The 26114-nt window shown below is 45.1% G+C and overlaps 1 protein-coding gene across 1 annotated transcript in view; it reads left to right on the forward strand.

The window, feature by feature from the left end:
* The window catches only part of ARHGEF10 (Rho guanine nucleotide exchange factor 10), a 140110-nt gene that overhangs the window by 78998 nt on the left and 34998 nt on the right, over nucleotides 1-26114 (forward strand). Inside the window, exons 16-23 of the mRNA XM_066603570.1 lie at nucleotides 1438-1608; nucleotides 3385-3530; nucleotides 6544-6713; nucleotides 12727-12842; nucleotides 17107-17234; nucleotides 17339-17439; nucleotides 21392-21513; nucleotides 21865-21951. Of these exons, the coding sequence (XP_066459667.1) occupies nucleotides 1438-1608; nucleotides 3385-3530; nucleotides 6544-6713; nucleotides 12727-12842; nucleotides 17107-17234; nucleotides 17339-17439; nucleotides 21392-21513; nucleotides 21865-21951 (1041 nt within the window). The remainder of the gene's footprint in view (nucleotides 1-1437; nucleotides 1609-3384; nucleotides 3531-6543; nucleotides 6714-12726; nucleotides 12843-17106; nucleotides 17235-17338; nucleotides 17440-21391; nucleotides 21514-21864; nucleotides 21952-26114) is intronic.

Below are 26114 nucleotides of genomic sequence, written 5' to 3' on the forward strand. Positions count from 1 at the left end.
CCCCTGTAATAAGTAGCCCCCCCAAGTAATAACCAGCCCCCCCAGTAATAGGCAGCCCCCCTAGTAAGCAATCCCCCCAGTAATAAGCAGGTCCCCTCCAGTAATAGGCAGCCCCTTCCCCTGTAATAAGTAGCCCCCCCAGTAATAACCAGCCCCCCCCAATAATAAGCAGCCCCTTCCCCTGTAATAGGCAGCCCCCCCCCCCCAGTAATAGGCAGCCCCCCCCCCCCAGTAATAGGCAGCCCCCCCAGTAATAAGCAGCCCCCCCCCCAGTAAGCAATCCCCCCAGTAATAAGCAGGTCCCCTCCAGTAATAAGCAGCCCCCACCCCCCTGTAATAGGCAGCCCCTCCCCTGTAATAAGCAACCCCTTCCCCTGTAATAAGTAGCCCCCATCCCCCATTAATAAGCAGCCCCCCCAGTAATAAGTAGGTCCCCCCCAGTAATAGGCAGCCCCTTCCTCTGTAATAGGCAGCCCCCCCAGTAATAACCAGCCCCCCCAATAATAAGCAGCCCCTTCCCCTGTAATAAGTAGCCCCCACCCCACCCCCCAGTAATAAGCAGGTCCCCTGCAGTAATAACCAGCCCCCCCCCAATAATAAGCAGCTTCTTCCCCAGTAATAAGTAGCCCCCACCCCACCCCCCAGTAATAAGCAGTCCCCCCCCCCCCCCCCCCCAGTAATAGGCAGCTCCCCCAGTAATAGGCAGCCCCTTCCCCTGTAACAAGTAGCCCCCTCCCCCAGTAATAGGCCCCCCCCCCCTGTAATAGGCAGCCCCCGGTAATAGGCAGCCCCCCCCCCCCCCCAATCCATATACTTACCTCCTCCCTGCTGTCAGTGTCACTCCCTCTCTGCTTGCCCTGAGGTCAGTGTGCAGCCCGGAACGCTTCCTCCCCGAGTCCTCTCCTGCGGAACTAATGAGCAGGGGACTCGGGGAAGAGGATCATGGCTGCACACGGAGGTCAGTGTGCGCCGGGATCAGCGCGATTACCAGTGGGGAGCTGCGGCGCCCCCGCTGGTAATCGCTTCAGTGGTCAGCGGAGTTGGCACGCCGCGGGCCACATAACACAAGGCAGCGGGCCTTGTGTTTAGAGCAAAAGTTCCCGCCGATGCCGCTAAACACCCAACGGCCCGGCACCAGTCCGCGGCCCGGTGGTTGGGGACCCCTGGTCTAGTGGATAGTAATTTGCCTTCACTCATAGTTGCAATAGATACTTCAGTGTGCCCAATTTTCTGACAAGTGACCATCTCTACCTTTTAGTAAGATGATGATAACATTAAATGATGGCTGTATGGTGTCCATTTACAGAAGTCATTTCTAAACTATGGCGTGAATTATAGCAGTGTGCTGTTTACCTCCCCGCTCTAAGTAAGCAGACTGTTGGAGTACTTTAGCTCAGACTTTTCATTGCTCTCCTGACTCATTTGATGCTTTTACAGGATATGTTGAAAAACACAATGAAGGGTCATCCTGATCGACTTCCCCTACAGATGGCTCTCACAGAGCTGGAAACGTTGGCCGACAAACTTAATGAGAGGAAGCGAGATGCAGATCAACGCTGTGAAATTAAGCAAATCGCCAAGGCGATGAATGAAAGGTATCTCAACAAGGTTAGTCACTATAATAACAAAAAACGTGAACATATGGATACACAAACATAAAATAATGTCAAAAATGGAAAAAAGAAGATTATTCTAATTTGTCGTCATTGTTCTTAAACTTAGTTTATGTTATTATCTTGTATGAAAAATGTTAATAGTCACTGCAATTCTTCGCAGGTAAAATCTTTCTGCTTGATGCCGTTTTCTTGCAATTTAACAAACTTGCCCAAAGTGTTTTTATAGTAAAAATCCACAGGGAGGCTTGACAGATCACTTGAAATTTACTTAAACTGTACAGTACAGTAATAATACAAGGGGTGGCCAAAAATATGGAAACACTGTACGAAATACATGGGATTTTAATCATTAGCACTGACCCCTGCTTGGCTGAGAGCTTTCCTACCAAATTTGTGTTCACTTCACCTCTTGCCCTTCTCTGGGTGGTTTTGGGAGCCAGCTGGTAACAGCAGCTGAGTGGCTCAAACCCCTGACCAATGGAAGCTTGTTGCACAGGCAGATGCTCACTTCTGCCCGGCAGCATCTGTATCATATTACCACCACTTAATATCGGTCTCTACATGTCTTACTAAAATATTATTTATAATCCCATATAATTTAAAGCATGCATTTTGTACAGTGTTTCCATATTTTTGTCCACCTGCTGTATTTACTGCAATTGTTACAGAGTAGGTGATAACTCACTGGAGACCTCATCACCAGAACACCGTTTCCACGTGTCATCCCAACATATGAATGAGGCAGCAAATCTCTCGCTGCATTAACCCTTTCAATGGCAGGTTTATTATTACCATGTCATGCCAGGGAAATCTCCGGGGCTTGCTGCCCTGAGTAGATTTCAGATGACAGCTCAGTGCTCTGCACATTTCAGCACTAGAGCTGTCCACGGAAATCTTCCGGGGTTTAACTACATGGTCAGTGCAGCAAGCACTGGAGATTTAATGAGTTAATGATGCCAGTAAAGGTGGCACAGCGCTGCAGCTAGTCTGGTACATGGATAAGCAAGAAAACAAGGAATATAGCAATGCGGAGTAAGAACCCTGTTCACCCAATGTAAAGAAATGATTCATGGATGCTAAATATGATCGACATCTTAAAAAGGCACAGGCCACTTGTTGCAATATTGTCCCAGAAAACTCTGATCCGTGTTGATGGCAGTCATTTAAAATTCAGCTTTTTTTTGCAAACTGTGTTCTAAAAATGAAATGCAGTCTGTTTGCTGTAGGCTACGAGGCCACTTCTCTCATCTTGTAAGGTCGGTGTGACACTGCGCACGAGGCCTGATGTGTTACCTGAATAAATCAGCTTTACTCTTCTAATGTGGGGTTCTCGGTTTCTATTCCCAGCAGTAAATTGACAGGCCATGGCACAGAACAGCTTTACGTGCCATACGCACCGCTCTAGAAGTGATTTGTAGCTGATATTTTGCCAGGCCTCTGACAGGAACTAAAGTGGATGTTGAAAAGTGTTGCCATGGAAAAGCATTTCACACTTGATGCATTGACTGTGATTTCTCAACTCTCAGACCCACTATATAAAATAAATTGGCGATAAGATATCTAATCTATCTGTTATTTTTATAAGGGCTAATATGGCATTACTGCCCAATCCGCTTGGTATAGAAAAGAAAAGTCCACAAGAATTCTAATGGTCAACGAGGGAGCATCATTGAAAAATTCAGTTTGTCACCAATCCCATGTACCTCAGCAGGTTCTCCTCTATGCATTAGAGTATGCTTAAATTTGTCTATTTTCTGTTGAAACATAGCTCCTCACCAATGGAAGCAGATATCTCATCCGATCAGATGACATGGTAGAAACGGTGTACAACGAGAAGGGGGAGATACTGAAAACTAAGCAGAGACGCCTCTTTATGCTGAATGATGTGCTGATGTGTGCCACAGCTAATGCAAGGTTGGTTATAAACATTCCGCCGTTCATCATAAATAGCAAGAAATTATGAATATGTTCATACAAACACAATACAAAGGTCCCACTTTAAAGCTTTTGGACACCTTTGTATTTTTTTTTCTTTCTTTTAATCAATGTGTTTTTGAAAATTAAGATTTTTTTTTGCAATTGGTTTTCATAAAAAAAAGCAGATATTTTTTTTTATTTCTATGCTTGCTTGTCTTGTTTTTCAAGCCACTATACACTGGAGAACTAGAATCTTAGCAAAATCTGTCCGTCAGAGTGAACTGACAGCTCCTTCCCTAGCCTGCTCCCCTGTTGTGAACATGCATTCACTGCCTTTCTACTGAGCTTATCACAGAGGGCTGTATGACAGTGCTACAGGGATGGGGGAGGAGAGCAGAGCAGGGAAAGCTACTATAACAGAGGGCTGTATATTGCTCCAGGTGAATTTTCTGCTCTTATCAGCAGCAAGGGGGAATCACAAGTAGTTACTCAGAGGGAAGATAAGATAGATGGAGAGATAGCTGCATAGTATTGAGTTGGCATAGTTATACTACACTTACCCTGAAAGAGGAAAGGTAATGGGGTGCTGAGTATGTGCATGTTCTTAAGAGAGACCAGCTAATTATTGCTGAGGAAGCCCCCGAGCCAGAAACTTGACTTTAGGAGAGCCTGCAAACCAAGTAATACTTTCTAAATACATAAGAAGGAAAACTCAATGCAAAAACCCATATAAGAGCATCATTTTTTTTCAGAGCCTTAGGGCGCCTGCACACAGGCGGAAATCCCGCGGCAGGATTTCCGCCACTGACAGCCTGCATAGGATTGCGTTAACAAACGCAATCCTATGCAGACGGCCAAGGTTTGGCCGCGCGAAATCTCGCGCAGCAAACAAACCGTGGCACGTCCTATTTCTGTGCGGGGCTCGCAGAGCCCCGCACAAAAACGTCACTCACCCAGCCGCCGGCTCCGGTCTGCGCATGCGCCAGCTGCCCGGCAGCCAGCACATTCCCGCGCGAGAATCCTTGCCGCCGGATCAGACCCGCTCGTCTGCAGGCGGCCTTAAAGATGTGTGTATTTAGTTTTCATGCACAAAGGTTTCTACATTTCTGCACTATAAACAGGGTCTTAACCAAACACAATTTTAGAGGATGTTTGGGAATCCTGATATAAAGTCAGGGAATAATATAATAGAGAATCATAGATGGTAAACCCTGACTACAAAAATACAGTGAAACTCAACATTCAGCGTATGTTCACACAGCAAAATGTTGCTGCGGATTTATTGCATCAGATCATCATCCTTTCAGGGCCCCTGTTATTGTCAATGGGAATCTCTGCTTTAGTCTGTAAAGCACAGATTTTTTTTCAGCACGCAGCAAAAAAGTGACCTGTTCCTTTTTGATGCAGTTTCCTTATTGATTCTTTGTCAGGGATATTAGGAATCCATAAAAGGAATTCCACCATTAAAAAGGCTAAATCAATGTGCCAGTCCACAGACATAGACTAATCCACATGGAAAACTCTGACACTGTGATTCCATCTGTGTGAACATACCTTTATATGTCCAGGGATATAACAAAGAACAAATCAAACAAGAATGATAAAGAGCGGGTACAGAATGACCCTTGAAATCTCCCTACCTAAAGAGAGCAACTGCTCTAATAAGGCCAATTCCACTATCCAACTTGCTGCTACCATGTTTCCCTGAAAATAAGACACTGTCTTATATTAATTTTTGCCACCAAAGAGGTACAGTGTCTTATTTTCAGGGGATGTCTTATACTCACCAGACCCGCGGCGTCTGGCTTCCTTGCGGTGGGCCCCTGGCGGTGCTGTAGGCTGCCGTGTCGTCAGAAGCTTTGAATACCCCGCCACTGGCAAGCAAGTGCAGTGATTGGATCACGAGCGCCGTGGCTCAGCCATTCAGACCTGGCGCTCGATCAACCAATCACAGCCATTCAGTGATGTCATTCTGAATTGGCTGTGAATGATCAAGTGCCGACTCGGGGTAGGGCTTATTTTCGGGAAAACATGGTAATAACCCCTATTCTCACCCCAATAAACTTTGAAGAAATTAGTGATAAAGGGGAAACTATCAATATAGTATAATAGATGGGGAGAATAGAAACTAAAAAAGCAAGAGGACTAATGACCCTTGTACAACGATTATTGTTCAGTTTCGTTTGAATGATAAACTGAACAGTATTGTGTTCTGCGTAAACAGGGCTTAACAGATGAATATCCAATCCATTATTAAAACACCCTAAATACATACAAATATTACATGAAACCTACACTATACTGTATATAAATCCAGTTTTATTTTTTATTGGTACATTTCCTCAGGCTTTCATCTCTAAGCACTTGTACTCTGGTAGGCATAGTGCATGTTGTTACTGGCCAGCAGATGGCAGCAGACTGCACTTATGGAAAGCAACCTTGCCAATTTGAAAACAATTTTGTGTAGAGGATGATAAACCTATATGTGATTAAATGTATATACACATGGATTAGATTGCCAGGTTCCTTGTGCATGGTCTTGGTTTTCTAGTAAGTATGAGAGCCTTCTATGTTAAAAAAGGAATGTTTAATAGTGTAATAGAGTGCATGCAGGTGTCCTGCTGGTATCTTAGGCCTCCTGCACACCGGTGGATGTGCATTGCAATATTCGGAGCAGGACTCCACCTCCGGATTCTGCAGCAAATTCAGCCCATAGCATGCTATGGCAATGCACAATTTCCTGCCCACGAGCGGAAATCGATTGTGACTTATCGCTCGTGGGGGAGAAGTCGCAGCATGTTGCGATTTTGTGCGGCCTACGCACGGTAGGCTTCTATTGTAGTCAATGCAAGCCATCTGTCCTGTGGCCCTTCTGCAATGATGGGGTTACCGGCCAGGCATCAGGTCCAACTCCACTGCGGGAATCCTATTGCTTTGCACACACTCTAGTATCTGTGTCTGGCTATTCTTTATGCTGCCGTAGAGGTAATTTAGAACCTTTCTATCTTAGATCGTCTAATGAAGGCGGTAATATGGTAACCATTCAAAAATACTTACTGAGGTGGAGCGTACCCATGAGCCATGTGGAAGTTATTGAATATGGGGAAAGTGAGGAACAAGGAAATCAGTCCCGGTTTTCTTCTTTACTTGCAGCTGAGAAAGTTGTTTGTGTCAAACCAAGTAAGTGCCTAATAAACCTATTGTACAAGAGCTCAGTAGTGAAACTGATTGTAGATGCATCTAATTGTGTTGTATTTCTTACGGCATTCTTTTGGCAATGTCATGCTATGCAATATTCAGCTTTCACTGAACCTTTTCCCCACAGACTAGTTCTCAAGTAATAAGAGAAAGCGTCCTCTTGAACACTATTTCTACCCAGAACATAAAATTGTCAATATAGTTAAAAAGGACCTGTCGGTACTCCAGACATAACTGTGTTGTTTTTTTTCTAAATATTAATATGGGAAAAGTTTGTTGTTTTTTTTTTTTTTTAAAACTTCCTTTAGTTTTCCAGCAATTAAAAAAATGTACTTATTTTTAGTTTTTTCTTCCTTTAGTCCCTATGCGGGACTAAATCGTTTGAACACTCATATAGTATAATGTAATACTGCAGTATTACATTATACCACATTTTGACAGTCTATGAATGTTCCCTGTGTTCCATCACGGGGGGGGCATTCGGGACCTTTGAACGACTATCGGGGCATTTAGAGGGTTAACAGCCACATGTTCACTATCACAGAAGTCCAGCATCTGCCTTGTATGGAGTGGGATCGACTCACAATCCAGCTTCATATAAAGGCCGCCAGTTTCAATGAATGGCTGTGATTGGTTCTGGAGTGCTGTGGCTCAGCCAATCAGAGCCGACGCTCGATGAACCAATCACAGCCAGCCCTTCTTGGAGGCGAAGATTTCAACCTCCAATCCAGGAAGGGCAGGCAGAAGACTGAAGACCAGGGCTGAAGAGGAGCCACCGCTGAAGAGGAGACGCGTGTCGGAGCCTGGTAGTGCCAGAGAGATGATGTATTATTTATTTTTTTTAAACTGCAGACAGGGCTTAGTTTTAGGGTATGGCTTATATTTCAAGCCTTTCCCCCACCTCCCCTGAAAATCCTTGCATGTAGTGCTATAAAGTCGCGGTATCAATGCTGGAAAATGCAGCAATATCGCATGGACCACCGAGGCGATATCACTGCATGATTAGCACTGTAAAAGAAAGAATAAGACAATAGCAGAATTTAGGGGGGTTTTTTTCTCCCTCCCTTCTTCTAAAATTTTTTATAAAAGTTATACAATGAATTATAGGTACCCAAAAATGGTACCAATAAAAACTACAGCTCGTCACACAAAAAACAAGCCCTCATATGGCATATGAAAATCCCCCAAAAATTGTTGCCGTGTCCTTAAGGGGTTAATATTGTATGTAATGTCTGATTTTGTCTGTGTTCCCTCCAACTTGTAAAGCATTACAGAATATGTTGGTGCTATATAAAGATTATTATAATGTGGATGGGGGTTTGAATTCACACGTTGCCACCAAAATCTGTTTGCTTGAAATGCTCATCGATTTCTTTTTTGTCACAAAGACATGTGACAAGAAAGGTGCACAGAATTATTTAAATTACCGTATATACTCGAGTATTAGCCAACCCAAGTATAAGCCAAGACGATAAGTTTCACCACAAAAAACTGGGAAAACTTATTGACTCGAGTATAAGCCTAGCTATACTCGAGTATATACTAGGGAAAAAACACCCCTCCATACACACCTCCCAGCCGGCGTCTGTGTCTGTGCAACAAGCTGCTTGAATTCTCCCCGCTGTCATCCCCTGCCATCCTCTCTGCTTGGCTCTGTCATTGCTGTGTAAGTAAGTGCTGTGATTCGATTGAGCGCCAGCCAATCACAGCTGGCGCTCGATCCAATCACAGCGCTTACTTACACAGCACTGACAGCAGGGGATTTGAAAGCCGAGCAGGGAGATGACAGCGGGGAGAATTCTAAAGCAGCTTGATTGGCTGTGAATGATCGAGCACCGGCTGTGATTGGCTGACGCTCGATCCAATCACAGCTCTTACTTACACAGCGCTGATGGTGGGGGATGACAGCAGAGAGAATTCAAACAGCCTGCTGCACCGCTGCCGGAGACACAGACTTCGGCTGGGAGGTGAGTATGGAGGGGTTTTTTTAAGCCTTCCCTGACTCGGGTATAAGCCATGGGGGGCTTTTTCAGCACAAAAAAATCTGCTGAAAAACTCGGCTTATACTCGAGTATATAGAGTACCTTCTAAACCATAAATGTAAAAACTGTTGATACTAGAGTTGAGCGAACATTCTCTGCCGAGCTTGATGGTCGTTGGAGTATTAGCGTACTCGATGATGCTCGTTACTCGAACGAGCATCACACCGTGTTCCACCTCGCCCCAGCATTTGGCTCCCCCCCCCCCCCCCCAGTGTGACGTGCCTGTTTTGGCCCCTCCCTGCCGCGACGCAGCGCGCATCAATGGCAAATTTTTTTTGGGTTGGCAGGGAGAGAGAGAGAACCAAGGGAAAAAAAAAAGCTCGGGACCCGGCGTCCCACATACAAAAATGCTCGAGTCTCCCATTGTAGTCAATGGGGTTCGTTACTCGAGTAGAGCTCTCAAATTTTCTGAAAACCTCGACTCGAATAATGCGGACCCGAGCATTTGGGTGCTCGCTCATCTCTAGTTGATACCTACATGTGTGCATTGCCCCTCCCTATAAATGGATCTCAGATGTTACTCACATGTTCAAGATAATGTTGACAGATTGAGTAGAAGAAGAGTTTGCTTTGCACCTTTAACTAACAGTTACAAGACAAGTTTTGTACCACAAATTATTAGCAATATTTGACAAAGAAAATGAATCTCATGTATGTTGAAGGCCCTGACAGCAGGGGTCCTCATGCAGGGACACTTGTAGACTCCCCAGCTCCTCACCTCTCCTCCTTACCACCTCTGGGAAGTATTTGGAGAAGGCCCGGTTGCCTGCAGACCTTTTCCAGTACATTGCTGCGGGTAGTAACCCCCCCCATGAAAGGATCCTATAGTCTCTTGCTCAAACTAAACTTTTATTAACTGGAAGTTTGTCAGAAACAAACACTGGTAGTCTATTTGTGAAGTTAATTCACAAGTGAGTGGTTGCTGGGCTTTTCTCCTTCTTTGCAGCCATAAGTAGCTTCTTTCTGCCTCTACCCAGTTTCCCCGAAAATAAGACCTACTCTGAAAATAAGCCCCAGACAGATTTTTGAGGTTTCAAAATATATGCCTTACGCTGAAAATAAGCCCTAGCTACACTACATTAAATGAAAAAAGGAATACATTACCATGGTCCAGGCCCAGGTCCCGCTCGCTCCTCTTCATAGCTCCAACACACACACTTCCTACAGTCCTCGGCGCTCGTACAACATTACTTCCTGTGTACAGGATTTATAAATCCTACCTCCAGGAAGCGGCGGCTGTTATTGGGTCATCGACCGCTGTTCAGCCAATCAATGCAGCGCTGGATGAACCAATGAAATGGCAGTGATTGGTTTTGTAACTGTGGCTCAGCCAATCAATGCAGCGCTAGATGAACCAATTTACAGCCATCTTATTGTGGAGGCGGGATTTATGAATTGGCTGGCCGCGGGTCACAGCCGATTGCTGTGATTGGTTCATCCAGCGCTTCATTGATTGGCTGAGCCGCAGTTCAAAGAACTAATCAACAGCCATCACGTTGTGGAGGTGGGATTTATGAATCCCGTTACCTAGGAACTGATGTACGAGCACAGAGGACTGCAGGACGTTCACACTGGGGCTATGAAGAGGAACGGGAGGGACCTGGACCGAGCCTGCTAGGCAAGTGTAATAAGACTTAGTGCCTCTTTTGGCGCAAAAATTAATATGAGACAGGGTCTTATTTTCAGGGAAACCATAGAAGCTCTGTACAGTAACGCCTGGCACACTGCTCGGTTCAGGAAGACTTAGTTACAACTGCTTGTGTTAGGCATTGGGAACTCTTACTGCCCCCTTCTTCCCAAACCAAAAATTGCTGCGTCACTCATTACACATCCGTTTCCCTGTGGAGCTTATGAGCTTGGGGGCTACTTAAGCAACTTCCTCACTTACGCCTTGCACCTTCGCGCCATTCCAGTTAGCAACCTGAAAGGCACAGAAATGTCAAGAAACTGTTACATAATAAACACATTTTCTTATCACTATTAAATCCACTTCTGACACAAATCTGCTACAGTTTGCGACACAGGGGCCCACAAGGTAATAGTGCCTTTCTAACACGCTACCTTCCCTGCTGCCCCAGACATTGCTGCTGCAGCCAACGCAGTTACACATCCTGGCTGTCTGCAAACAGAGGCAATAAAACATAGTAGGAAATCCCCTCCTAAATATGAGGAACTCAGCTGATTTATGGTTGGAGCTAGATGAGCTTGTGCAGGTTAATGTGGTTGTAATTATCATTTCACACTTCACAGCTAATGCTGCTATTGTGTTCATATTATTATCTAATTATTACTTACATGCCTCATCAATCCTTTTTTGGTTTTCCAAGTTGTCTTTGTGTGGGTTAAAACGGGACAGAGCATAGCTACAATGCAAACAGCTTAACTATGATATGTCCTCATAGAAACTAAAAAGGCTTTCTTAGAAACGAAAATGAGAGGCATTGACTCATAACAACCCTTGCCTGTATGTACTTGTAGTTGCCTGAAAAAAAGGCACTACATAGCGCTGTTTAGCTGTAGGGACCGGTAATATAATAACCGGCCCTTGGGGGTTTAATATGAGTCATATTGCACAGCAGATGCAGGTAACCTAGCAACCAGTTAGCGGTTTTATTCAGCAGCACAGGTTAGAGAAAATGCCTAGAAACTCAGATGAGGCAGGTAGCCTAGCAACTAGATAGGTTGTGATTGGCTGCAGACAAACTGGTCAGGTGACAGAGGCGATAAATAGCCAGACAATGGTTGCAGGAGGCAGAGAGAGTGCCAGGAAGTGAAGCACCAAGAAGAGTAGTGACAAGAGAAAAAAGAGAGTGCCAAGGAGAGGAGCGCCAGAAATAGAAGCGCCCGGAAGGAGAAAAGAAAGTGTCAGGCAGGAGAGAGAGCAGCAGTGACAGAGAGAGGAGAACAAGCAGGAGCAAGAGAAAGAGAGAGACAGGAGAAGAAAAAGAAAGTAGAGGAGAAGGAAGAAACAAGAGAAAAATCAGAGAAACCGAGAGTAACTGAGGAGAGTCAGCTGTGACAGTGAAAAGAGGAAAAATAAAAGAGATGTAAATATGAAGAGAGGGAGATAAAGAAATAGAGATGTAGATATGAAGAAGGATGGTGAAAAGAAATCCAGAGTAAGCTCCCAGGATATCAATGCATTAGACACAGGTGTCTTCATTGTTGCAACTTGTGTATCAGTTATTATTCACTGAGTGAGTGGAAGGAAATTGTCTTTCTCGTTTTGCCATTTTACAATGGCGCCATCTGCTGGCTAGAGCCAGTACTGCAGTATGTGATATACAGGAGAGGCCCCCAACGACAGAGCGGCCAGTAATATACAGTAAGAATACCCTGCCGGACGTCTTAAGACATTGGAGCTGTACAGGCTTCAATCAGAATGTTGGAAGACGTCAGACAGTGGATTGGAAAGGGTTAATTGATGTAAGACTGAAGAAAATGCTGTCAACTGTCCTAAGCCTACTTTTGTTTTGGCTCACTTATGTCCATGTGCGTTGTGACTTCTGAAGCCACACTGACCTGCCAGAACCATTGCACAATAGACAACAGTGGTACTGACGGGCCTTATTGACTTGGCGGAGATATGGACAGAGCCTTGTTTTCCTGCTATATCTTGGTTGTGGTAGTTGTGTCATTCTGCATTCCTGTTGTTTATTAGTACAGTCTACAGCTCTATAGGGCCCTTTAAGACTCATTGGTATGTGTTCAAAAATGTGAACAGAGCCCAAGCATGCCAATGTTGACCATAGCATCCATAATATTCCAGCTTCTAGCTATCCAGAGCCGCTTTGAAAATGAAATCAGTGATTTGATGGGTTGCCATGGGATATTCATTCATGCATGTAGATGTGCATTTTTGTACACTTCTATTTTTCTTCAGTTCCGTTTAACCCTCCATAGTGCAGCCCATTGTATGATTAATGCACAATTTTGCATCGCTACATCTGCAGATAAATTATACATGGGACCTGGCCAACTTTATCAAGACCTACAGAATCTGCTTCACGATTTAGATGTTGTAAACCAAATCTCACAATCCATATCACAGCTAAGAGGACATTATCAGGTGAGTGCTGTGGAATCTGATACTGCATTTGGTCCTGTAAGGACATTTGGGAATGTTTAAGGAGGAATCTAATTCGGGGCTCATGAGTTTGGGAAGACGGCTTCCCGTTATGTGCCAGTGATTGACGGCGCATTGCAGACGCTGAAGATATTTAGTACCTTTTGGAGTGCATTTAGTTGTTTGTTTGTTTTTTTTAACTTTTTTTTTGTTTTCTACATAGCAGAATTCATTTATGATATTTTGATTTTACCTTGTTTGTATAAGGAAGTGGACAAAATTATCAATTTGAAGTGATAAAAGAGGATTTAGGGAAACAGTATGTCAACTGATTGAATTATTTTAGGAAAAAGACATGATTAAGGCCTCATGTCCATGGGCGGATTTCTGCTGTGGGATCCGGAGCAGGAGGTCGCCTCCAGGTTCCACAGCAATAACCCTCCATAACACGTTAAGGTAAAATGATTCTTCATGCACATGAACAGAAACCAATTGTGGTTTCCACTCGCAGATGAAAAATCACAGCATGCTCCATTCTACTGCGGTTCTTGCACGGGCAGCTTCCATTGAAGCCGTGCGTGCATCTGCAGTACAGATGAGGAAACTGAATGGTAGGCACACGCGAACAACGCTGCCGCCCGGGTCGGGTTCTGCTGCAGCCTCCTGCATGCGGAATCCGACCCGCCTGTGGACATGAGGCCTAAGGGCACCTTCAGACCTGTCTCAGGCCTCTATCCTTGGTGCCAAACAACATTTATACCAGAACCATTCGATCCGGCACATGCCGGGTCCGAGTGGCACCACGTGGACTATAAAGGGCTCCGTCCTGCTAACGGTATATTTTGTCCGCGGGTTTTTTGCCGAATCTGTGCAGCAGGAGCCCCGTATACAGATGTGGGGGCTTCCACATCAAAAACTTGGAATTTTTATTGTCTCTACTGGTTCCTTACCTTATAAAGTATGAGACAAATGACCTAGTTGTAATTTTCAAATCCTAACCAGTAGGTGTTTTTTTGATGAGGGGGATTTGCGTAAGAATTATTAGGCTGGGTTCACACAGGGCGGATTTGCTGTGGTTTTTCCGTTGCGGTCTTGCTGCAGAAGAACTGCTTCTACGGCAAAACCGCTTCAAAGGTTAATTCGGGCTTGCGGATTTTTCTGCGGATTTTCGTGCGGAAAAATCCGTAAGCGTTTTTTTCTACAGCGCTTTTTTACTTTGTGCCGCGTATTTGGTGCGGTTTTGGCTGCGTCCATAGAGGTCTATGGACAAAAAAGCGCTGCGGAAAAGACCGTAGAATGAACATGCTGCATCTTTTAAAACCGCGCCGCAGTTGCATTTCCGCACTGCGGCTGTGCGGAAAAAATCCGTCCTGTGAGAACAGCTTTTTGGCAAATCTTATTTGTGCCGCAGTGCACAGTGCGGATATGCAACAGCAATCCGCTGCAAAACCGCGGCAAATCCGCCCTGTGTGAACCCAGCCTTAGGGTGAATTCAGGAGGCAACTATTTATGGTGCTTTTTACACGAGACGATCTGTCAGACACAGATGCCCTACAGGTCGCCCAGCGATAATCGTTCCTGTGCTTGTCTAGGAAAGAGCATCGTTGACCAAATGGTCTGGCCTGCCAGCCTTCATTCAGAATCGTTCAGATTCTCGCTGGATTTCTGTTTTCCTGCTCCTATAATTGAGCAGGAAACTGAACCTACAACGGTGATGTAAACACAGCCTTATAAGCAACATTTGTGGACCATGTTTCTGAAGGTTTACACGTCATAGAGGCTTACTGCTCTGCTCTTAATTTGTGATGCGGTTCTGTCAGTCACAATAAACAGCAGCACTCGCCAATAAACCAAGATCCGGTGGAGTATATTTTTTGAGGGGATGACAGCCTTTAAAGGGGTTGTCTTGCGCCGAAACGTTTTTTTTTTTTTTCCATAGGCCCCCCGTTCGGCGCAGGACAACCCCAAAGGATGTGTTAAAAAAAAAAAATTTTATTACTTACCCGAATCCCCGCTCTGCGACGTCTTCCTTCTTCTTCCTTCACCAAGATGGCCGCCGGGATCTTCACCCACGATGCACCGCGGGTCTTCTCCCATGGTGCACCGTGGGCTCTGTGCGTTCCATTGCCGATTCCAGCCCCATTCACCAGGAAGAAGACCGCACAGCGCAAGCGCGTCTAAAAAAGCAAGAAGACATCAGAATTAGACGGATCCATGGCGACGGGGACGCCAGCAACGGAGCAGGTAAGTGAATAACTTCTGTATGGCTCATATTTAATGCACGATGTACATTACAAAGTGCATTAATATGGCCATACAGAAGTGCTTAACCCCACTTGCTGCCGCGGGACAACCCCTTTAATGGGATCGGACCCTGATCCTCAATATAGTCCAAATAGTAGAAAGTAGCCAGCATTCACAGTACGTAATGTACAAAAAGATAAGACTTTATTCCCCAAGGTCCATGACAGCGACAAGCTTGACAGAGACCTCTGATGAGGTTGAAACGTCGCTGTCATGGACTTTGAAGAATAAGGCCTTCCTCCCACGAACGGATTTACGCCGCGTAAATCCGCGGCAAAAATCCGCTGCGTTGCACCATGCTATTAGGTTCTATTGAACCTAATAGCACAATGCTCACAATGCGTAATTCCACCGCGGAATTCCACACCGTGAAATCTCCCGTTCTCACCCGCAGCATGTTCTATTTGCTGCGGGTGTACGCGCTGACGGCTTCCATTGCAGTCAATGGAAGCCGTCCGTTCACGCTATCTCCCGCTGCAACCAGCGGAAGATAGCGTGAAAAAACACTTCCCCGCCTACCGCCGCGCGTCATATGACGCGGTCGGCGCGTCATGTGACGCGGTGGGCGTGTCACATGACGCGACGGCGATGGGCGGGGAAGCGTCTTCACGCGATCTTCCGCTGGTAAGTATGGGGTCTCTGGGGGGCGCCGTGACGGGCTTCACTGCGGAATATTACGCGGCGGAGCCCGTCACGCTCGTGGGAAGGAGGCCTAAAGTCTTCTCTTTTTGTGCATTACGTATTGTGAATGCTGCCCACTTTCTACTATTTGTGATGCGGTTCTGGCTTTGAGGCACAGTACTGGATCTATTGTATGACACAGATTGCCGGCAACTGAGAGACACCAATGACTGTCAGGTTCAGTGCAGTGTTAGATCCGGCAATTATTCTGATTGCAGTTATGCAGTCGGGAAGATTTTTTTCCCCCCAATGGGCTAAATTGGCTTCGGACTCATTGTTTTGATTTTTTTGCCTTCCTCTGGATCAACAAGGGGGGTGGAAACAGGCTGAACTAGATGGATATTGTCTTCTTTTAGCCTTGCATGCTATGTTACAGTATTGCTATTCTTCCCACCATAAATGATTGTGGCAGAGACTGCTAATGGAGCCTCCATCACAGATGTGATCAGAGCCTAATACAGAATGCAGCTTATAGGCAGGCCCTACTCTCAGACACCTATGGAAGTGTGTGCTTTGGTTACTAGATACTCCGGTGATACCTGAGAAAGCATATCGTGTAAGAGGGTAAATGTCATGCAACATCTGAGCAAAGCCTCCTATCACTTACATCTTCTCCTCCTTAGAAAATAATCATGTCTCTGAGACCGGTCTCGGCTTATCCTAATTCATAGTGTAGAGGGATACTGAACCTAGAAGTCATGGAAAAAATCACCTCTCTGTCTGAAGACCCTTAAACATTACCAATATATAGAAATCTTGCAGTACAGTGTTGTGTGAAAGTAGGAAAGAACTGAATTTGAACTGTACTTGATTAACATATTATTAATTAATATAAGTGCAGACTACATTTCAGGTTTTCCATACAAAATAAATGTGGCACATTATTACCCTGTTTCCCTGAAAATAAGACATACCCTAAAAATAAGACATAGCATGATTTTCCAGAATTTTTGAGGATGCAAAATGATTTTTCAGGCTTTTTAAGGATGCTTGAAATATAAGCTCTACTCCAAAATTAAGCCCTGCTAACAGTTAACTAAAAAAGTCAATTTAAATAGTGTCCAGGCAGCTATACATGTAAAAAAAAGTTAAACCATTTTGAACAAAAATTAATATAAGACACTGTCTTATTTTCGGGGAAACACGGTAGTTGTTAGCAGGTTAGATAATGGTCCTGTATAGCAGCTCTAGATCAGATTGTGTAATGTCCCTCATTACGCCACTTTCTCATTCATATATCCATATTGTGAACTGATTTGTAGCTCTTTTAATCCTCTTTTAGAACTTGAATTCTACGGTTGCCCAGGACTGGTCTTCAGGCTTACAAAGACTGATCTTGAGGAAAGAGCATGAAATCCGAGCTGCAGACCGCTGCAGAATTCAGCTCCAGCTTCCTGGCAAGCCTGACAAGTCAGTGGTATTTTGTTTTTGATGCTTTTCCGGCCATGGTGTTCATATACTGTACAGCACACTGGAAATATTTCCGCCATGCATATTCTTTTTATTTGTTTCAGATCGGGACGACCCACTTTCTTTACTGCGGTCTTTAATACTTTTACTCCAGCTGCAAAGCAGTCATGGATCACTAATTTACAGATGGCAAAACTTGCTCTTGGTAAGTCAAACCGTAAAAATCACTTTCAAGTACCTAAAGTAATTCCGTTTTAGGCCGGATTCACACGAGTGTATTTGCACGCACACGATGCAGAATATAGAGCCCATTGATTTCAATGGGTTCGTTCACATCTGTGTAATTGGCATGCCAATGTGGTTGCGCAAAAAAATACTTGGCATGCTCTATCTTCTTGCTCATTTGTGCAGGGAAAGAGCATTTTGAACTCATGAAATCATTGGCCATTTCAAGGGCTGGGAGCATATATGTATGTTTTTTTTTCTGTGTGCCCAATTGTGTGCGACTTGTGCATGCAAAAAGTATATCAAAATATGTTAATGCACGCTCAAATACGCAACGCGCTTCTCGCAACAATGCGTACAAATTGTGTGAATCTGGACTTACTCCACAGGCAATTTAGCATCAGGCGGTTTCTATTTTGAAGTTTGCACAGTGTGGCTTGTGTTGGTTGCACCCTTATTATTAGGGTATTTCACACGTAGAGTAAATGCTATGGAATGTTTGCCCTGAAACTATGCAGCATTTGCAGTACAAGCCATGTAGGTGAGGTTCACACTAGAATCCGCACCAAATGCTGCAGATTTGCTGTGGATTTTTTCTCTGCTTCAGAAGCTGCCATGTGTGAAGGCACCATAGGCCCAATGCCCACGGACGGATTTTTGCTGCCACGAATTCCGTAGCAATGTCTGTCCATAGACATGCTATAGTAAAAGATTCTTCCCTGCCCACGAGCGAAAATCAACTGCGATTTTCCGCTCCTGGGGGAGAATGGCAGCATGCTCTATCTGGTGCAGAAAATCACACGGGCGGCTTCCATTGCAGTCAATGGAAGCCATCCGCCCCACGACACTTCCACAGTGAGCACTGCAGAAGTATCGCGGTATTCCGCAGCATAGACCAGCGCCGGGCCGAGACACTTGCGGCGGATCCGGACAGGTGAGTATGTGTCTCTGGGAGTCTCTGCCAGGGCACCGGATCTGATTCCACTTCGAGATTCCGCGGGCATGAGGCCTTACGTTGTTTATACACAGGCGAGCCCGATATCTCATAAAAGTCTGAGTTTCTTTGCAAGCCTGATGCGATTTGCGAGAAGATTGCATTGCATCTTGTTGCTGAACATGCAATTATTCACACATTTGCATGAAACTCGCATGTACATGTGAGTGCGTTTCTTTTTTTTTTTTTTTAACTCGCCCATAGGAAATAATGGGTGAGTTTCCTGTCAAATGCAGAAAAATAGAACATTTTGCAATTTTTCTGCCTCACTGCGACGCTGCTAGAGAAAAATCGTACATGTAAATAGGCCCATTTTCGGGCCAGGTCTGCGCGTCTTGCAACACATAAAACTCGTTTGTATAAATCAGCCCACATACTATAGAAAAACGTTATTTTTTAATGGTGCTGTACAAATAATGTCTTGATGTATAATATTTTTCGCACTGCGGATGTTCCTGACCATAAGATATCCCAAAAATAAGAAGGTAAAGCGGAAATGAAAAATATTTATATGCTTACAGTTTTGTGTCTTTTTGGCTAATCTGGAAGAAAGCGAAAGGAAGCCAAACTTCATGGCATATTCGCAGATGGTGCCCCTTTATGATGCGCAGTGTTCCTATAATACTGAAAGCAGAAAAGTTATTGTTCAACTCATTATATCTTCACAATCTACATGTCGGGCGGTACAGTGAAAGTTTGTCTTGGCACACTAGTATATAAATGCTTGGCTCTGTCTGTGATATCCAACACATGTCCAAATGAGATTAACAACAAAAACATTTGCTAAGAAATGTTTAAAACCACAGTAGTGAACATCCTATGGGTTTAAAGGGGTTCTGCCACAATGGGCATGTACCACCTATCCACGGGTGATGAAGGTCCGATCGCTGGGGACCCAACCGATTGCTAGAATAGGGGTCCTGAGCCTCTCACATGACTGCAGTCAGGAGTTGTAATCGTCAAGCATGCACACAATGTCTATGAAGCTGACGGAAATAACCCAGCACTGTACTCCGTTGGGTCCATCAGCTTCACAGACTCTGAATGAAGTGACAGTGTGAATGCATAGGCACCGCTCCATCCAAGCTCCTCCTCACTCGTGGTTGTGCAACAAGAAGGAGGGGAGCGTCTGGGACCTCTGTTCTAGGGATTAGTTGGGGTCCTAGTGGTACGGCCTCCTGCAATCAGGCATTTATCACCTATCCATTTTAACTCTGATGTTTCTATTGCTAGCCACAGGGCTATGTACCGACTGTGTCAGCCTTGGTGTGTAAAGCCCGGCCAACTGCAGGGCCCCTTAATCTTGCCTTTCCTTTGGCACAGACACTATACCCGAACAGGAATTAATGTTGGTGTTGCTGCTTAAGGCTTTTTCTACACAAGTTGATAGTCGGGAATGAATGTTTGTTCCTCCAATCGTTGCCCTATTTGAGGGTGCCAGTGATCACCTGACGAACCAGCAAACGCTCATCTGTCAGATGGTTGCATCGTCTACGCAGCAAAAAAATCTTTGCTGTCAGCAGCCCAGCTCCCTGTGTAAACAGATGATGTACTGCTAACAATGGTGGAGATATATGGGAGGGCAGATGACTAGATTAACAATCATTCATCCCCCACATCATATGCATCGGCCTTTGTGAAGCTGTGTACAAGGACCCTAAACAGGAGAGAAAGCGCTAATATACTGAGTTTGTCTATTATGTTCTCAGTGCAATAAAGGTAGTTCCACACAGGTGATTTTGCTGCAAGTCTTTCTTCCCACAACTATAGAGCGTCAGCGCTGCTTCTTCTGGCCACATAACAGCTTCTGCTCATGATTTTCTCACCCCTTTATAAAAACGTGTAATTTTTTGCTGAAAATTTTTTTTTTTTTTTTAGTGAAAGTCAATACAACTCTAATGTTAAAATCGCATCGCAACGCAAGTTTGTTGCGTTGCAATGCAATAAAAGGGAGGCTCCATAGGGAAACATGGGAGATTATAAAACGCACATCACAGAAAGATAGAGCATGCCACGATTTTTCATGTCGCAACATCGCATGAGTGAAAACATCGCAGATGGGAAGGAAACCATTGTAACTCATTGGTTTCATAATCTGCTTTTTGACTGACTCTCATGATTTTCTCGCCCGTGTGAAACCACCCTAAAGAGTCTGATTTTATAGATGCAATGCTTCTTGCTTCCCATGTTGCTACCCTGCCAGGACCTTTTAGCCCAATTGAGCTCAAATTCTTCCGCTTCTGTCTCCCGCAGCAGATTACAACCGTGAGCACAGCTGTAACCCTGCTTACGGCCACAAAATTGTACTGACTATGACTGCGTACTCACGCAGGCGGTCATGTGCAGTACACCTCTTTTTGTTTAGATTTACCGCACCGTCGCTTAGTGATGACGCAACCGTAGAGAACAATGGGTTTTATGTCGCGTATATCCGTGGTAAAATAGAACATGCTGCATTTTATTTTCTACTCGCGGATTATGCAATTCCGACACACTAAGGGCTCCTGTCCACAGGCGATAGGCCGGGTTATCGCCACTGATAACGCAGTGAACGCTTTCCGTAGAGTTGCTATGGAAAGCGCAGCCCCGACGTCCACAAGCGGAGAATCGTAGCAATTCTCCGCTCACAGGATTCAAATCGTGGCATGCTGCGATTATCTGCGGTGGGCCTATCTGTCAAGACCTGACAGCGCTCCCCTCTGCTCCCCCGTGGGGGAATGTTGCTAGTGATATTCCGTCACGGCCGTGGACATGGGGCCTTATATCACCAGAACTGCGTAAGGCAATGCAATTGATTGCCTGCAAGCTACTGCATATCACACACATGGACAAAACCCACAGAATCCGCAATTCAAATCCAGCTGTGAGAGACCGGCCTTAATGCTATCACATGTAGCACAATGAATACATTTCTGCTGTGTTGTATTATTCACTACAGGGGAGGAGAACCAGCTGGGTTGGTTCTGTCTAGAAGATGAGGGAAACCAGATCAAAAAGGAGAAACACCCCTTACTACTTAAGCACCTTCCAGTTATCATGTCTAAGCAGCAAGAATTTAAGGTGAGCGCTTTTTAGATTGTACCTCTCATCCGTTGTTCTCCGCATCTGCAGAGCGGCTTAGATCTATATTTTAAAATGCCATAACTCCATGTTGACCTGGCGTACAAGGCACATAGACTGCGGGCCCATCTGGTCTTGTCAGTAAATATGTTACATACAGACAGTTGGATGCCAGGGCACATATTTGTAACACCAGCCATGACCTTATTAATAGCACTATCTTACCTTCCACATGATTGATGCCTCTTCTAGTTAATGATACCTACTGTATATGATGTAAGGGTATTTATAGAGCCAGGTATGGACATAATGTTCTCTGACCCAATTAGCATTTCCCTGATTTATTTTCAGATTGAGTGTGCCGTCTATAATCCCGAACCTTATCTCAGTAGTGAAAATGATCCTGATAGTCTTTCAATGCATCATGGATTTCTGTGGGTAAGTGACAACTCCTAAACGCTCTGATCTACGGTATTAACTAGTGCTGAAACCTTTTTCTTTCTTTTTTTTTTTTACATATATTTTTTATTGTTTACATCATATTTTATAATATTTCAAAATGGAAAACCGTAAAACAAATAATGCTAGATTAATGTTTAAGAAATAATCAGAGTTTTTCAGTGAGTTTTCTGTGCCTTGCTAAATGAACTCTTCTGCTAGGGTATCTGGGACAAATTGGCATACTTTTGACACACACAAATTAAAACCGGATTGTGAAAAGAATTCTATTCTCCCATAACCAAATATTTTGTGAAGGAAGACACCTGGTACATTTTGGTAGACTCATGGGCACATTCAAACAATACTGTATAAAAAGTATGGGGCAGATTTGCAAATAGTGCCTAAGGGTGCATTCAGACGACCGTATATCGGCTGGGTTTTCACGCCCAGCCGATATACGGAGTGTCTCTCTGCAGGGGGAGGAGGCTGGAAGAGCAGGGAGCAGTGCACGGAGCTCCCGCCCCATCTCTGTCTCCTCTCCACCCCCTCTCCGCCCCTCTGCACTATTTACAATGAGAGGAGGCGGGACAGGGCAAGGCTAAGTTATGGGAATTAGCTCCACCCCCGTCCCGCCTCTCCTCATTGAAAATAGTGCAGGGGGGTGGAGATGAGGCAGAGAGGGGGCAGGAGCTCAGAGAACTGCTCCAGGCTCTTCCAGCCTCCTCCCCCTGCAGAGAGGGACACCGTATATCGGCTGGGCGTGAAAACCCAGCCGATATACGGTCGTCTGAATGCACCCTAATAAATAGACAGTGTAAAGCTAGACTAGAATGTCTAAAGATATGCCTGATTAATCACAAGGGCTCTGCTGAATGATAAATCTGTTGAATTTTAAGACTGTCTAGTCTAACTTTTTACCATCTGTTAATTTGCATAGTTTCCGCCAAAAATTGGGGCAAATTTTTTGGCACTGTGGCTACACCCTCTTTCTCAAAGTCACACCTCTTTGTCGGATGTGCTAACAAAAGTGTCTAAAAAGCATCACAAATGTGGTGCAAAGTATCTTAGAAAGTTTTTGGTGTAATTTGTGCTGGAAACCTATCAGCTTTCAATAGTAAACCTACCCCTATGTTTGTAGTTAAAAGTCTAACCGAAGCCCAACTTACCAGTAAAAGTTCAAGATGTGCATTGATCTTGCATGCCACTTACGTTTATGTCCACGTGCAGCCATCTTTACAAATTCTTCAAAACTAAAGAAACTGAAAATTGCTTTGATCCATATGCCAGAAAACCTCTGCATCAAGAGATTTACAAATAGAACAGTAATAACAACAAAAGTCCCTGTCTGGTCATCCTTCTGCCCCCTCTCCCTTAGGTTGGGGTCACTGGAAGGCTGCACAGGAGACCGGCTGTGATCTTCCTTCCTGGTGTCACTTGCAGCTTCCTCTCCCTCCACTACACAAACAATCGACCCTAGCTTCAATAATACATCTGCTGCTAACCTCTATCCCTTATATTCTAGTTGCGGCAAACTTTTCACATTTTTATTGTACTTGTCAATAAAAGGTTTAACAGATTATCTAGGCTTTAAAAATGTATAGCCTATCCTTAGAATAGGCCATCAATATTTGATTGGTGGGGGTCTGACTCCGGGCACCCCTGCCAATGATCTGGTTGTAGGGCCTCGAGACTCAATCAAGTGCTGTGGCCTCTCCAATGTTTAAATCGCTTACAGTCTGGTTTGTATTCAGAATAATGCACTTTTCATAGCAGCTCTTCTGATTATAGGGTAACCCATTTAAAGAGACATATGAGAAGAAAATAGTAGGTGCAAAAAGTCTACACTTCTGAGATATTCTGCTGTAATTTCGTGTTCTGATTTCTGTAAGATTTGTTGCTATCTTGCATGGATCCAAATCACCAAATACATCCATCTCCACAAATATAAACACATGCATGCAGACGTCAACTTTGTAAGCCAGTTTGCATATACATATTGATGTTTTTGGTGACTGCACAAAGGGGGGAGACTTATAAAAAGAGCAGACAAACTGTTTTGGTCGTCAGTAGTAACCAATCACAGCGCTGCTTTAATTTTGTATTGTGCTGTTGAGGCCTGCTATTGTTTGCTAGGGGCAACAAATACAGATTTTCTTTTAGACCGTTTCATAATCCTGATAACCCTGCACCTGAAATTAGAGCAGGAAATGTCATGGGAATCTTTCAGTAGTGCCGCCTCAAGTGCTGGCCTGTAACTGGAAAAAAATTATATTACAGCACAGAAGGGAGATATTTGAGAGATTGAATTTATTTTCACACCAATAGAGCTGCTATTCTTCTGGCAGGTCTCCAAAAACAAATTAAAACAATATGAGTCCTGTAGTTAAACAATATGCATACCAAAGTTCTGATATTGCTCATAGAAATTAATCAGTTTATAGTATTGATTTGCCCAAAAAACCCCAAACACGGCAGTGGCCACAGCCCTTCTTCCGCTAACCGTGATGGCAACCATGCCAGCTAAACGCTCCCATATCAGTTCCAAACCTCCGCCCAAAGGAGAAGTGGCAGCATACAAATTCGAAGAGCTAATATGGCTGGTTACCCACGTGCTGTGTTTTGGCTAGTCTAAACCTTTCTCAAGGATATGTTCACATATGTCCAACTTTATCCCATTAGATCCATGTTAAAGGCCTTTCACCCAGCTAACCAGTACCCTGCTCTGCACCAATGAAGGGGAAAAGCCCCAGTACAGCTTGTCGAGAGATAGATGTCCACTTATATCCTTAGTAATGCGGTCAAAGCACGTTTAAAGGTTGACTTATAGGGAAGTTACTTTTCAATAGGTGGCCCTGTGGCGGTACTTTCCCATCCCCTATTTGCGTCAAGGGAGATGGAACAATACCGCTTCAGAGATATTGTTCCATCTCCCTTATTTGCATATTACCCAGAGGAGTCTGAATGGCCTTATAAGTCTTCTCACTCACCTTCTAGGTCAGTGATTGCGAACCTATGGCATGTGTGCCAGAGGCGGCACGCGGAGCCCTCCCTGCTGGCACATGCCACCTTTGGCCGCTCACCACGTCAGTGAATACCGGCAGGGGCCGCAGCTCCCCTGCCGGCATTCACTCAGCAGCGCTGCTAGCGGCGCTGATCCCGGCACACACTGTGTCGTCAGTGTGCAGCCGGGATACCCCTCCCCTGATGTCTCCTCTTAGGTTCCTCGAGAGCAGGGGGATGAGGCGTCTGTAAGCACAGTGTCGTCACGGTGTGCACCTGGAATGGGTGCCAGCAGCAGCGCCGAGCAGAGTAGGAGGGGGTAAGTTTATGGGTCTCGGTCTCACTATTACTACTGGGGGCCGCTGTGGGGTGTCACCATTACTATTGGGGGCCGCTGTGGGGTGTCGCCATTACTACTGGGGGCCGCTGTCGGGTGTCGCCATTACTACTGGGGGCCGCTGTGGGATGTCACCATTACTACTGGGGGCTGCTGTGGAATGTCACCATTACTACTGGGGGCCGCTGTGGGGTGTCACCATTACTACTGGGGGCCGCTGTGGGGTGTCACCATTACTACTGGGGGCCGCTGTGGGGTGTCACCATTACTACTGGGGGCCGCTGTGGGGTGTCACCATTACTACTGGGGGCCGCTGTGGGATGTCACCATTACTACTGGGGGCTGCTGTGGAATGTCACCATTACTACTGGGGGCCGCTGTGGGGTGTCACCATTACTACTGGGGGCCGCTGTGGGGTGTCACCATTACTACTGGGGGCCGCTGTGGGGTGTCACCATTACTACTGGGGGCCGCTGTGGGGTGTCACCATTACTACTGGGGGCCGCTATGGGGTGTCACTATTACCACTGGGTCTGCGTTGGGGTGGGTCACTATTACCGCTGCGGCCGCTCTCAGGGGGTGACTATTACTGCTGGAGCCGCTCTGGGTTGGTCACTATCACTGCTGGGATATGTTTACACGAGGTGAAAATACTGCAGAATGTCCTCAGCGGAAATTACCGCGGCAAATTCCACAGCATTTCCGCATCCAAAAGAAGTCAAAATCTGCACCTGGTCTTTTTTCAAACAGTCCTGTCCTTTTAAGAATGACTGAGGTAAAAATCATACGTCGTCCTAAGCCTACTTTGCAATAAATAAGTGGG

The sequence above is a fragment of the Eleutherodactylus coqui genome, chromosome 1, assembly GCF_035609145.1.
Source record: "Eleutherodactylus coqui strain aEleCoq1 chromosome 1, aEleCoq1.hap1, whole genome shotgun sequence".
In the NCBI taxonomy this organism is placed as follows: Eukaryota; Metazoa; Chordata; class Amphibia; order Anura; family Eleutherodactylidae; genus Eleutherodactylus; species Eleutherodactylus coqui.